The sequence below is a fragment of the Electrona antarctica genome, assembly GCF_951216825.1.
Source record: "Electrona antarctica genome assembly, chromosome: 21".
Classification (NCBI taxonomy): domain Eukaryota; kingdom Metazoa; phylum Chordata; class Actinopteri; order Myctophiformes; family Myctophidae; genus Electrona; species Electrona antarctica.
The window spans coordinates 35,281,212-35,295,384 of record NC_136802.1 but is presented as its reverse complement, the minus strand read 5'-3'; the positions used below and the strand labels follow the sequence as shown (position 1 = coordinate 35,295,384).

General features: G+C 44.6%; 1 protein-coding gene across 1 annotated transcript in view; it reads right to left on the bottom strand.

The window, feature by feature from the left end:
* Nucleotides 1-4,730: 4,730 nt before the first annotated feature.
* The window catches only part of arsj (arylsulfatase family, member J), a 46,564-nt gene continuing 37,121 nt past the window's right edge, over nt 4,731-14,173 (bottom strand). Inside the window, 6 exon segments of the mRNA XM_079491533.1 lie at nt 4,731-4,976; nt 5,038-5,093; nt 5,493-5,859; nt 6,089-8,663; nt 10,587-10,785; nt 11,468-11,847. Of these exon segments, the coding sequence (XP_079347659.1) occupies nt 8,244-8,663; nt 10,587-10,785; nt 11,468-11,847 (999 nt within the window). The 3' untranslated portion in view covers nt 4,731-4,976; nt 5,038-5,093; nt 5,493-5,859; nt 6,089-8,243.

Genomic DNA, 14,173 nt, shown 5'->3' with positions numbered 1-14,173 from the left:
CAAATACTCAAGTAAGTGTACTTATTTACTGGCCAGCATCGCCCCTGGCTCCATGTGTTTAATGGCGGTGGAGTGCAGATTAACCTGCTGACTTCAGAATAAGAGGATGGCTGCAGTGTTTAAAGCCCCATGGGATCCGTACAGGCTCACAGAAAGCCAAGAGAGCTCCTTGTAAAATCTGGTTCCCATGAGTAAGGCTGAGCTCACACCTTTCATGCAATTCTCTGTGCTCGTTGGGTGTTGTGTCATGGCCGCCCAGCGGCCCAATGCATTTCCAATGGAGGTCACATGGTTTGACCCAACATTGTGTTGTGTGAGGGGGAGGGGCGCACTTAGACACTCGCCCCTCATGGTCCAATGCAGCGGTGCATAGTAACTAGGTATAAATATCGTTGCTGTCTGGCAGAAACTTCTCATCTCCATATTCAAACCTTTTGTGTTTTTTTCCCCGTAAATTAACACCCAGCCTATAGTACTTGCGTCAGACTTTGTGCCAAGTTTTGAGCTTGTACATCTGCTTTTTCTATTTTTGAATTTGAATCCTGAAAAGTGACACAGTGTTTGGACAGTGTTTCCACCCGACACTGACAATTTACTCGAGTCAAGTGCTGCACTTAATTACAATGTTCTTTTACATATATTATGTCCATTTTCTTACTTTATACCTATATAAATATAATTATTGTACTTTTTATGCTACAATTATTGTACTTTTTATGCTACCATATAGATGCACTTTACACCTTTGTACATTGTTCTTGTATGTATGTTTTGATGCTTTGTTTCCTAATGAAATGCATTCCACTGTCTGCCTGTTTTGTTTTTAGGTTTTGTGTGGGGACTGTAGGTGTAAACTATAGCATCTTTGCTAAATCTGGTGTATCTACGTTGCATTCACATGTAGCCTGACGGCCACGCTACACCAGGCTTTTCTTGCGCGTTTCTCGCGCGTTTTCTCCCGCGCGTGCGTTTAATTTAGGTCCAGTCCTATTTTAAAAAACGCACGCGCGGGCCGCGCGTTTAGGGTAAACGCGCGAGAAAAGCCTGGTGTAGCTTGGCAGTAATGTCAATTAATATGCAGTGTCCCATCTAAATAAACAAATCAAGTAAAGTACTTTTTACTTCAAGTAAAACATCTTATGCACTGTGACGACCAGGTACTTTCTTCTACCACTGCCCATGACTGAGGAACTTGCCTTGATCTGCGCCAGCGTGAGCGAATACTTTAGGAGAGCCAGCGTGTATGATGGGATTAAACTTCCACCTGTTCTGCATTTAGACGAGTCAGAGATGTAAGGGAGCCTGTTTCAGTTTTTTTTAAAGCAGGGATTCATTCAAAGGCCGGCTCTTCCCAGCCACTGTTGGAACGGGGTCGATGCCGAGTAGGGGCTGAGATCATGACTTGGCAGGGGTCATAATTGAGAGCAAAGGGGGATCCGAGTTGGTCTGGAGGATTCCGATGGGGAAGAAGAGCTAGCTCACTGCCCGGGCAATTGTTTCCACGGGAAAACCCTCTGCCTCCAGCCAGCTGGAGCTGCACTGGGGTGGCGTGTAGACAATAGACATACAGTATAAACCACTCAAACTCACTCAATGTCGGGTTCCAGGGACCACCAGAGGTCCAAATGGACCCCCTCACGGGTCTGTAAACTTGTGAGAGTTTACAGATGGACCCATATACGGGTCCATTTGGTTCCATTTCCACACACACACAGAAAAAAAAAAGAAACACTGAATACGTTATAGTAACAGCAGCAAAACTGTATCAAATAGGCCGGGCACTATAGTATGATTTATATCAAACTGCGGAAATTAACAAGGTACTAAATTATGCTATCTATATTCAGAGCCATGGAGTAAAACAGAGTTATGACAACGGCGTTCACTTCATGGGGCCAGTCCAATGGCGGCGCTCTTCTATATAGACTTCTATTGGCGAATAGGGACCGGAGTTTACGGAATGCATTGGAGTCTATGGGCTCACGCGAGTACATGAACCACGTGACCAGGCTGATCTCTCCCCCCTCAATGTCGGAGCTCTGTCTATAATCTATGGCTCCGACTATACTGGAACACTGAAAAATATTCAGCGTTAATTTACCTGAACGTGTACAAATGTACTGTAACCAAATGGATTTGGTTCCATTTGTACACTCTCAGAGTTACAGCTAGTCCATTTGGACCCCTTGGTGGTCCCCAAACCAGACCAGAACCAGTACTGTAAACGCAGTGGTTTCTAGGTGTGATGTTGTGACCGGGAACAGGGTCAGAATGCAGGGGTTCTCAACGTTTTTGGCCGGGGACCCCCGGAAATGCTTTGGCAATGTCTCGGGACCCCCGCCCCGCCCCCTCCCGACCCCCAATATAAATTGACTGCTACAATAACCTTAACCCATTTTGGGCGGGAACCCCTTTTGGTGTTTTAAGCATTATGTTATAATTTAGCTATTGAAAAATAGCAGATCTACAAGCTCGTAGCGTGCCACCGAGTGGCGCGCTACGAGCTTGTAGATCTGCTATTTTAGAAAAATAGTGAAAATAAAATTAAAAAATAAATCTTTTTCTTTTTTTTAAATAATTTGGGGACCCCCTAAAATAATTTGGCGACCTCCCGAGGGGTCGCGACCCACGGGTTGAGAACCCCTGTCATAATGCACCTGTTTAGACTGGGATATGACTTGTTAACAGTTAAAGTACAAACAATGTAAACCCGATATACTTTGATCACAGGTGCCCCCCCCCAGCCCCCAGGTTTCTTCTATACCTGATCTCACCAAATCTCTTCACCGGAAATAGTCGATCTGCACGCTCGTCGTGAGCTTGCAGATCGGCGATCTCCGCTGAACGTTTGCCCATATTTTCACAGAATGTTCGCCTACTACAGTATATGGCATGACCAGAGTAGGGAAGCTATAGGGTTCGTGTGGTTACTATGCTTCTTGTAGTTATGAGAGCACAAGGAGAGTTTGAGGAGGAGTTTGCAAGGAACTTGAAAAATAAAACCCGGGTTTCATCAACAGAAACAATACCATAGTAGTGAGCTTGCAAGCTATTTCGGGCGACTATAAAGCACATTTAACAGTCATTTACTTGTCATTAAAGTGACAGATTGGCCTGCTGTGAATAAAAAGCAACTAATGTGGGGCTTACCTCAAGAACAACGGCATGCCTCAACCAACCGTGAACATTAAGAGTTTGGGGATTGTTTACATAGGTTGCCAGGCCAACGGAGGCATACTGTACTACATGAACAAGTACTGTTGTGATTTACCCTTGCGTTCAGCAGGCCCAACCCAGTTGATATAGTTACACATTTGTTTTTACTATGCATGACGGAGTGTATGTTTGTTATTATGTTTATAAGTACAGCAACAAAGAATAGAGATCCTATCACAGCTCGGAGACAGCTTTAGGGTGTTTTCCATGAATAAAACTGGTGGAAAGTAACTACTTTTACTTTACTTGAGTCCATGTTTGAACACTTGTACTTGTATTGCACATGCCTTAAACAGCAGATATAGCAGATCTACAAGGTCACAACGCATCGCAGCAAACAATTGTTTGATGCCAATACTTTTGTATCCAGGCCTTTTTACTTGTATGTATAGAGCAATGGTTCTCAAACTTTTAGATGTCAAGGTCTCTCCAATCAAATGGAACCAAATGGAGCCTAACGGTGCCATTTGGTTCGATCTGTATGTCAGTTACAGACCTGTAAGGGTCCATTTAGACCCCCTAAACCATAGGAACCCTGAGTCCATAGAATCCAATTTGAGAACCACTTGTAACAGAGTATTATTATTAATATTATTATTTTTTACAACCCATTTAGGCCTAAGGCCGATTCTAAAAACGCCTCTAAATCCTGACCTAAGTTTTCTGAAAAACATCAAATATTGATATAGCAGCATCACATTTTTAACATTTTTGAATACTGTACATACTGTACAGAACCCCAAAATGGGTTCCCGGCCTGAGGGGGTAAAACACCAAAAGGGGTTCCCGGCCCAGAATGGGTTAAGTAACAAAAATATTCCGAGCTGCCTTCTTCATCCACCACTGCTTGAATGATGAACGTTTATTTTTCAAGGAGGGCAACAAAGGATTTAGCTCTTTATAATGGCACTGGGCCAGCTTTTTAGTACTCCCATGAATAAACAGTGCTAACGCAGCCACGTGTCAGCGGAGGCACGGGGGTGGGGGTAAAGTAACAGAGTACATTTATTTGACTGCTTTAGTTACTAGTTACTTTGTAGATTTGGATTATTATTTCAAAACAAAATAATTACCCACTTCTGCCCTACAGTATATATGTCTGCAATTTGAATATAGCCGATCTACAAGCTTGCGATGCGACGCATTGTGAGCTTGTAGATCTGCAATTTTCAAATTATGTTTATACATTTGAAAACTTGAAAGGAGACATTCTGCACAGAGTACTTTCTACTTTTGGTACTTAAGTACATTTTGATACAAATACTTTTGTAAATTAATTTAGTAAATTTGGAATTCTAGACTTTTATTTGTAACAAGAGGATTTTTGTACTGCAGTATTGATACTTTTTACTTAAGTAAATCATTCGAGTACTTTTTCCACCGCTGGTGAAAATACTTTTCCTGTCACAAAAGCGCAGAATGATGACAAAATTACGAGAGAGTCGGGTCTGATAAAAGCAAAGTCCAGAAAGAGTGCAGGAGATGGAAAGAAAGAAGCGGAGGAGGGGGATTCCTGTCTGGAGTTTTTATTTTGTTTTGTTAGTTGGTCGTACGTACATTCAGGTTGGCCTGTGACCTAACGATTCCCAAGCCAGCTTAGCCAAGTAAAGTCCCGCTTTTGAAGCCTGTGATTGGCCAGTTAGTCGCTGTGATTGGCAGTTCTTCCTTGTTCTTCCTCGTCGTGTCCAACTTCTTCTGTGCGCTTTTTGCAATATGCCTCAATCTAACTTTAACCCTAAGCTTAACTTCAGAAAGAAAAACTATGCCTAAACCTAACCTAAACCTCACAAAACCCGAACCTAACCTTAACCTCAGTAAAACTATGCCTGAACCTAACTTTAACCCTAAGCTTAACTTCACAAACACTATGCCTCAACCTAACTTTAACCTTTGCTTAACTTCACAAACACTATGCCTCAACCTAACTTTAACCTTAGCTTAACTTCACAAACACTATGCCTCAACCTAACTTTAACCCTAAGCTTAACTTCACAAACACTATGCCTCAACCTAACTTTAACCTTAGCTTAACTTCACAAACACTATGCCTCAACCTAACTTTAACCTTAGCTTAACTTCACAAACACTATGCCTCAACCTAACTTTAACCCTAAGCTTAACTTCACAAACACTATGCCTCAACCTAACTTTAACCTTAGCTTAACTTCACAAACACTATGCCTCAACCTAACTTTAACCCTAAGCTTAACTTCACAAACACTATGCCTCAACCTAACTTTAACCTTAGCTTAACTTCACACACACTATGCCTCAACCTAACTTTAAAATAAAATAAAATAAAAGAATGTACTTTTACTCCACTACATTTACTTGACAGCTTTAGTTACTAGTTTGATCTACAAGCTTGCGATGCGACACATTGTGAGCGTGTAGATCTGCAATTTTCAAATTATGTTTACACCTGTGGTGGCGGCATTTGAACCTGTGATTTTGGAAACATAGTGGGTTCTATGTTCCCAAGAAGATCACATTTTATTGAGCTATCAAAGTCGTTCCAGTACAGTTTGGGATGTGATTTGAACCTGGCTCTGCCCCCTTTCTGGCAGAAACCCTATCAGAGGCAGGCATGTATAGGGCATGTCTTGGCTATAAGCTTGTTTCCGGGTCTGGGCCAAGGACAGTCTAAGAAGGACGAGACGCGAAGACCGTACGGGCGACGCCATGTTGCTTTGGAAGGAAAGAAACATGCGCAATGGGCTATATGCAGCCAACACTTCCGCGTTCAGCTTCCTTGGTCTCAACTGCGCATGTTTCTTTCCTTCCATGGAGCACCATAAGCAACATGGCGTCGCCCGTACGGTCTTCGCGTCTCATCCTCTTTAGACAGTCCTTGGTCTGGGCTAAAGCTCACCTGGGAACGGTTACATGGTGCTTGGCCTGGTGCCAGACCAGACAGCTCTAAAAGTAGCAACAACAGTCTTATTATTATTATAAAAACACACACAGGCTGTGCTCATGAAACCTAAAGTAAATCACACAGCAATCGTTACATCACATAAATCCTACATCTGTTTTGAAGATGCCAAAACACTTCAATCCACAGCTATAAAATATCATAGAACTATGTTTTCTTTGATTCTTTTTTATTTTTATTTTCACGCCGAACTACACAGCGCTGTCTGGTGAGATTATGCATTTCTATCTCTCTCTCTGTGTACTTATAATAAATCTATGAAACAATCCAAAAGTCACCAGAGTTCAAGCATGCAATACAATCTAGAAAAATAAAACATTCTTTAAATGCCCCGAACATTCATTTTGAGTTGTCTTAATAATGGCACTTCTCCACTGAATGGTCCCAAATCAACTCCACTCTACAGTACTTGCCTTTTTAGGTTTTCTTTTGGGGCAAAAGTACAGTAGCCAATATTTCATGTAGAACCCCCAGGGGCTGTCTGTACCCAGATGATTTTTGGGGGTCCCCAGATGACAGTAAAGTGACAATTTAAGGATGGATATGAAAACAGACCATTACTGCATCAAACGTAATCAACAAACTACAGTATACTATAACAACTGGTCAAACATTGGCCAAATTGTCAAATAATTAGAAAGAGGCAAATAGCCGATCTACAGGCTCACAACAGCTTGCGTCGCAGGGCGTTGTGAGCTTGTAGATCGGCTATTTTCACAATCTGGAAATAACTCCAAGCAAGCAGGGTGGATTTAACCCATTTTGGGCGGGAACCCCTTTTGGTGTTAGCATTATGTTATGCTTTAGCTATTGAAAAATAGCAGATCTACAAGCTCATAGCGTGCCACAGAGTGGCGCGCTACGAGCTTGTAGGTCTGCTATTTTTGTGAAATCGTGAAAATGTGCCTGAAATCTTTGAATATATGTTCTTTCAGAGCGAGTTTTTAACTCAAATCTTTGGTACTGAGAGGTCCTTGGAACTACATATTTTCAGATGGGGGTCAGCGGCCAATGTCGTATATATATTTGGGGTTCCTTGACATGAATATGTTTGAGAACAACTGACATAGAAACATGTTTTTTTCAGAAAAGACATTTTTTAAATTTCGACGTCAGGTCTAAATGGGATAAGGTGGTACCGTGCAGTGAAAAAAAAAAGTGTCATTCGTCACGTCGGGGCACGGCAGCAGTGTCGGTACTGAAGTGGGTCTCGTCCTAGGAGGTGTTCTGGGGAGGGGGCACCTCTTCTGGTAATGCCTCCAAGTCCATGAAGAAAACAAGCATCCAGCTGAAACCAACTGGGGGGGAAAAAGAAAAGTCTGAAAGAAGACACTCCTGAGACGCAGGACGTCCGTCAATATCCCTGAGACAAAGTCTTCTGAAGTCTTTCACACATATAGAATCTAAACCCTATATACTTAGTTGTCCGGAATCCCCCAGGGACGTATACTAGGCCCCCCTCCTGTTTTCACTCTACATCAAAGGAAGGATAAGTGATATTGTTTTTTTGTTAAAAAATTACTGTCAAATAGCTCTATATTGTGATATAGACTGGATGAAATTGGTGAGTTAACCAATTTTGTGCGGGAACCCCTTTTGGTGTTAGCACTATGTTATGGTTTAGCTATTGAAAAATCGAAGAACCACTGACATAGAAACATAGCTTTTTCAGAAAACTGTCAGGATGTAGAAGACATTTTTAGAATCTGATCTCAGGTCAAAATGGGTTAAGCTGGAAAGACGGGGGCGATACCCCCGCTACTGAACCCACACTTTATACGATTACTATCAGAATAAAAAATATCACTTGCTGCAACCTTTAAAGGAATGAAATGGCAACAAAAGCAGAAGCTTGTTGCTGCAGTTCGTTGTAGCGACCCGTCTGCAACGGGAGGAGGAAGTCAAATGGAATCTTGAAGGCACGCTGCCTCTGATTGGCCTACCGTTCTACCGTTTTGCTTCCCCTATATGTTTCGCAAGGAATCTCGGGAAAGCTTGCTAATGCAATCACGCATCGCCGTTGCCTCCATGTTTGCCTTCCGTTGAGATACAGACGGCCCAGAGCCCGGAAGAGGCGTCTACGTTTATATGTCTATGCCTGCTCCTCCGTCCTCCGTTTCAACTTCCTCTTCTTGGCCTTCTTCTTGCGCCTCCTCTTGGCCAGGTGGTTGGAGAGCAGGTTATTGTCCCCGTCCTCCTCCTCCTCCTCCTCCATCCCCGTCCCCCCGTCCCTCTCCTCCTTGTACCACGGGCCCCACACCCCGCCGTTGTACTGCGGGTTGGAGCGCAGGTCCTTGGCCGGGTAGCGCACCGGCACCGCCGTGCGGTTGTACTGCGCCAGCCGCATCAGCATCTTCTTGACGATGTGCGGGTGCCGCTGGGACAGGTCCACGCGCTCGTACGGGTCCGCCGTGATGTTGAACAGCCACAGGGACTTGCCGCGGTCCCAGTTGACGCGCTCGTTGTGCCAGCGGTTGGTCAGCAGCAGGTTGGAGAAGGTCTGCGGCGGCACCTGCGTGGGTAGAAAAAGATGAAATTATATTCCTTTCCATCCGAATGAGTTTTGTATCCATTTTCTCGTGCTGGACCTCTGTGGAGGTGAGCCCTATAGCTCTCAGGCTAGCAGTCGATTCCTTTGTTCACGCTGACATTATTGTGAAAGACAAAGGCCAATAGAGCTGGGCAATTAACCCTTACGGCAGGGGTTCTCAACCCGTGGGTCGCGACCCCTCGGGGGGTCGCCAAATTATTTTGGGGGGTCTCCAATTTTTGATTTGTTTTTGCTGAATGGCTGGAAAATGGAAATGAAGAGTTTACATAGTAGGCCTACACATAGTACATGCATACACCTTCCCTAATGTGGTTTCAGTATTTATTCATGGTGTATTGTCTCTATTATTGTCTCCACCAGGCCGAAGGCATGGGGAGAGAGTATGTTTTGCACTCCGTCCGTGTGTGTGTGTGTCCGTCCGTCCGTGTGTGTGTGTGTGTCCGTCCGTCCGTCCTTCCTTCCGTCCGTCTGTGTACAGCTAATCTCCGGCACCGTTAACCCGGTCGATGCCAAACTTTGCACACACACTCCCTGGATGCCAACGATGAACCTCTGCCCCACATTTTCCAGAACGGCCTGTTATAGCGCCACCATGAGGCAGCTTTTCACATGTTTTACCTAAAACTGCACCGATCTGCGTGAAACGTTGCATGCACACTCCCTAGAGGCCAAGGACAAACCTTTGACCTGCATTTTCCGCATCTGCCTTTTATAGCGCCACCAGGAGGCCGACTTTTGTAAAACACATTTTTTTATATTACTCCTCCAGATTCTGTCCAAAAATCTCACAAATCGTTACACAGTATCTCTATGGTCATGTGCTCAAGTCGGATCTGTCTGATATTTCATATTCCATCCTAATTGGCTATAATTGGCTTTCACAGTTTGCAAGATTGCCCCGTTTTGAACAATAGCCTCAAATCATGAACGCAGCATGCAATTTACGTGAAATCTTTCACACAATTTCTTACTAGGCTGAGGAATATATCCCACCCTTTTCACATTGGCCTGTTATAGCGCCACCAACAGGTTGATTTTTGCAAAACACATTTTTGGAACAAAATGCCTCAAATCATCCAATTGCCATCAAAGGCGTATGAAGAAATGGCAATCGGTACACATGATCTCTGTAGTCATGTGATCAAGACGAGTCTGTTGGATTTCTCAGATTGTACACTGATTGGCTAAGATTGCCTTCCAAAGTTTTCAGGAGTGGCCCGTTTTGTACAAAATGCTGCACATGTCCTGCTCATCCAGAATTCTATCCTCAGAGATGCTATGAGTGATCTGGCTCTGCATTTCCTCAACAAAATGAAGAAATTTTTTGCAAAAACAAATAAAAATAAACATCCTCCTAAACATTTTGCCAAACATCACACACACTCCTATCCTCCTGGTGGAGACCTGTGCCCGGAAGGGCACTTTTTCTAGTTAAGGTTATTGTAGCAGTCAATTTATATTGGGGTCGGGAGGGGGCGGGGTGGGGGTCCCGAGACATTGCCAAAGCATTTACGGGGGTCCCCGGCCAAAAACGTTGAGAACCCCAGCCTTACGGGTCCATTTGGTTTCATTTTACACTCTCAAGAGTTACATCTTTGTTAAACATCTGCATTACTTACAAGAAGTACACAATTAGAGAATGTAAAATAATTGTTATTTTGATCGTTTTCCTGTTATCTCTCGTATGGTTGGTACCACATCAATACAGCATGGAAATGTGGACAAAATCATATGGAAATGTGGACAAAATCGTATCCAATGATAACAAAATATTCTTCTGTGGCTCAAATGCCAAATAAATAATGGACCTTGATATGAAAAAGGTTGAAAACCACTGCCTTATCACAAAACCTTTTACTTAATATTATGTTTCCTATAACACACCCAGTCACTGTAGCCCGGCACTCCGGTCAGCAGCTTCCAGTGTCCCACGCGCAGCGCGGCGCGCACCGCCGTGTTCCACAAGCCGTAGCCCGCCTTCCACGAGCCGTTCTTGGCCTTGGTGTAGATGGGGTCGATGTTGTGGAGGATGTCGTGGCGCGGGGACGGGCGGCCCTCACTGATGGCCTCCCACACATCGTACCTAGGGGATGGGTCGGAATAATTAATACATTTTTAGATTTTTTTTAAAAACCCATTTAGGCCTGACGTCAAAATAAAAAAAACGTTTACGATTTTTCAAAAATAGCAGACCTACAAGCTCGTAGCGCGTCACTCAGTGGCGCGCTACGAGCTTGTAGATCTGCTATTTTTCAATAGCTAAAGTATAACATATTGCTTAGTTAAAACACCAAAAGGGGTTCCCGTCCAGAATGGGTTAAACAGCAATGTACAATTGTACATAACCCATTTTCTTTCACCCAGTGTCAATTGTCTAGTGTAATCCTGGGCCCTACACTCCCTCTTCCAACCTGGGGAGAGCAACGGAATGACCTCATGCTTCCTTCTATGCACGTTTCACCTGACAGGGGGAGTTTCCCTGTTTGGACGTAGCACTTGGAATGAACACGTTATTCCTTTCCCCTCCATCATGCACCCCCGGCTGGCCAGGGGGAGGCGGTTTAGAGACCAGGATTACTGCATGTTTTTGTGAGGGCACCTTTTTGCCAACCCCACCTAGGTTATGGACACTGATGATGCAGAGGAGAGAACACGCACCCAGCGGGAATCGAACCCAGGAGCTTCTAGCTGTGAGGCAACAGTGTTACTGACTGCGCCACTGTGCCTCCATGCAACACATCCCTAAGTCGTCCGTCCACACGTACCCGTCCAGGTTCAGGTCCTCGTCCAGCGTCCCCTCTCCCAGCGTCACCAGGGTGGGGAACCAGTCCGTGATGTGCACCAGGGACCGGCACTTGGTCCCCTTGTTGACCAGCAAGGGGCTGTGGACGAAGCCCACCGCCCGAATGCCCCCCTCCCAGTAGGTGGCCTTGGAGCCCCTCAGGGGCCAGTTGGAGCCCCCCGCCAGCGGCTGGCCGCCGTTGTCCGAGGAGTACACCAGCACGGCGTTGTCGTAGTAGCCGTAGCGCTTGAGCGCCATCGTCAGGTTGCGGACCGCCTCGTCCAGGCAGGACACCATGGCGGCGTACTTGCGGCGGTTCAGGTTGGGGATGCTCTTGTAGCGCTCCAGGTAGCGGGCGGGCACCTGTCGAAAGAGGAGTCATCGTTATGTATATAGCCTAAAGCACATTAACCCATTTTGACCTGAGATCAGATTCTAAAAATGTCTTCTACATCCTGACAGTTTTCTGAAAAAGCTATGTTTCTATGTCAGTGGTTCTTCAATTTTTAAAAAATAGCAGATCTACAAGCTCGTAGCGCGTCACTCGGTGGCGCGCTACGAGCTTGTAGATCTGCTATTTAAACCGTAGGACGTGTGGAGCCGTCCTTGCTAATCCAACCGATGGATTGCGAGGATGTGTACACACGTCCTAGCGCATTTTAATTGATATCAAACGAAAGAAAAATATTCAGATTTTTTTTTTCATTCTGCACCATGCTCCTTGCTGTTAAGCGCATGCGCGCTGCCATTCACTTCCCTGTTTACCGCTCAGAAAGAAAGGCTCGTATCTCTTAATCTAGGGAGCTCTCCGTGGTTTTGACCAGATGGATATACTAAACTCTTCATTTCTGACTTCAACTTGCCTCTCGTTTAAAATATGAACGTGAGGGATTATCCAGCGACTTTATCGTAATCATAGCGAGGTAAGCAAGCAACATTATGTATCCCGTTTTTTGTACGGAACGGAAGGGGGGGGGCTTTCAGAGTAAAAGCTGCCATATCTGCGCGGCACCCCGAGCTGCTATTTTGAAAGAAATCCCGGCGCTGATTGTGTTAAGAAAACAACTGCTGTTTACCCCAAAGTAAGACATACTGTAAGGTGGTTGCACACTGGACGCGTTTTTCGGAAAACCGATGGAGAAACGCTGCTAAAAATCCGAAAAACGTGCTCTGTGTGCAGGGACCTATACAGTACGATGTCGTCACTGACGGGCAGACACCTCTCATCTCCATGTTCTAACTTTTTGTGTGTGTAGATTTGTTCATTTTGCTACTTTTTGCTTTGAATCCTGAAAATTAACAGTTTGAACATGTTTCCACCTAAGAGAGACAATATGATATAGCCAGAGAAAGCCCATTCTCCTTTGGTTTTTAGATGTGTTGTCCATATTCTGCTCTGTATGCAGATCAGTATTGTACTTTGGAGCTAATCCATTTAGGGCTTCAAAACAAAACTATATACAGTTGTTGCCAACTGAGTTTGTCAGATGTCATGCACTTTTTTTCTCATCTCACCAGGGCAGGAATTTCACGGCGGCCACGGCGGCCATGGCCGTCGTTGCCCCTCTCTTTGGCCGTGTGCCCCTCGAAAAAGTATATGCCCATACGGCCACAGTGGCCGTGGTGCCCCGACCGGCGCCCACAGAAGTTCATTTTACCGTTTATCGCAATTTTCCAGTCATTACGGTAACCAATGTTCCCCTCACGTCCCGCGCAGAACAAATTTGTGTTGTAGTTGTGTTGCCATTTGCAAAGTGGTTTGATTATTTTGCGGTACTTTGCCTTAATAACTACCCCCGCTGCCGCTGGTCGTCATGACGCGCGCATACACACACACACACACACACACACCCGCACGCCTCCTCCTCCGCGCCACACATACACGCACTGACAGAGTAAACAGAGGGCATTTAGCCCACACGCTGCCTACTAGTGTAGCTAATCTAGCTATCCGGTCAAACTGCAACTATCACTCAAAACAAAACAATGTTTCCTACAGTTGCGACAGTGTGGCGGTCCTACGTCACATGTATTAACGTTGGTCGGACATGGTCCAGCTGATTTCCTTTTGTCTAATGCGAAACAGCGTGGCTGTCCATACAAGGAGGAGATCTACCGAATCTATCTAGCCCACCAAAACAAACATAAATGTACTTTTGCGTCGCATTATGGATAGCGACAGAAAGACACCATGGATATAATTAAACAATTGTTCCCCTGTGCACAGCACACACTGTCTCCAGGTAAGAACAAAAAACTGATTTGAAGCTGCACTTTCACGTTGTGTTGACTTACTGCAGAGTCCTCAGTCCTGCAGCGGTGCAGCCCCACAATGGAGAAATTATCTTATCTGTCACTAACCTCTCTACAATGCCATGTTATTCAATATATTAGTTTAGCACAAAATATAGGCTTTTCTAAACCAAGCCCTTATTCAAAAGTTATGTAGGCTGTCATTGTATTTTATGTGAATTAACTCAGTTTAACCCAATGATCCTCAGCCATTTAAATTTCAAGGACCCCCAAATTAAATTTATATTAATTAGCCTAGGGTGACAGCCTGACAGGGTCCTAGGCCATTTCATTATGATTTTCATCTCTGGACTGGGTCCCCAAAACATGTTTACAATATTTTACAACAGTAGCTACTTATATTTTGTTATTTAAAGCTGTGATTATTTATTTAAGA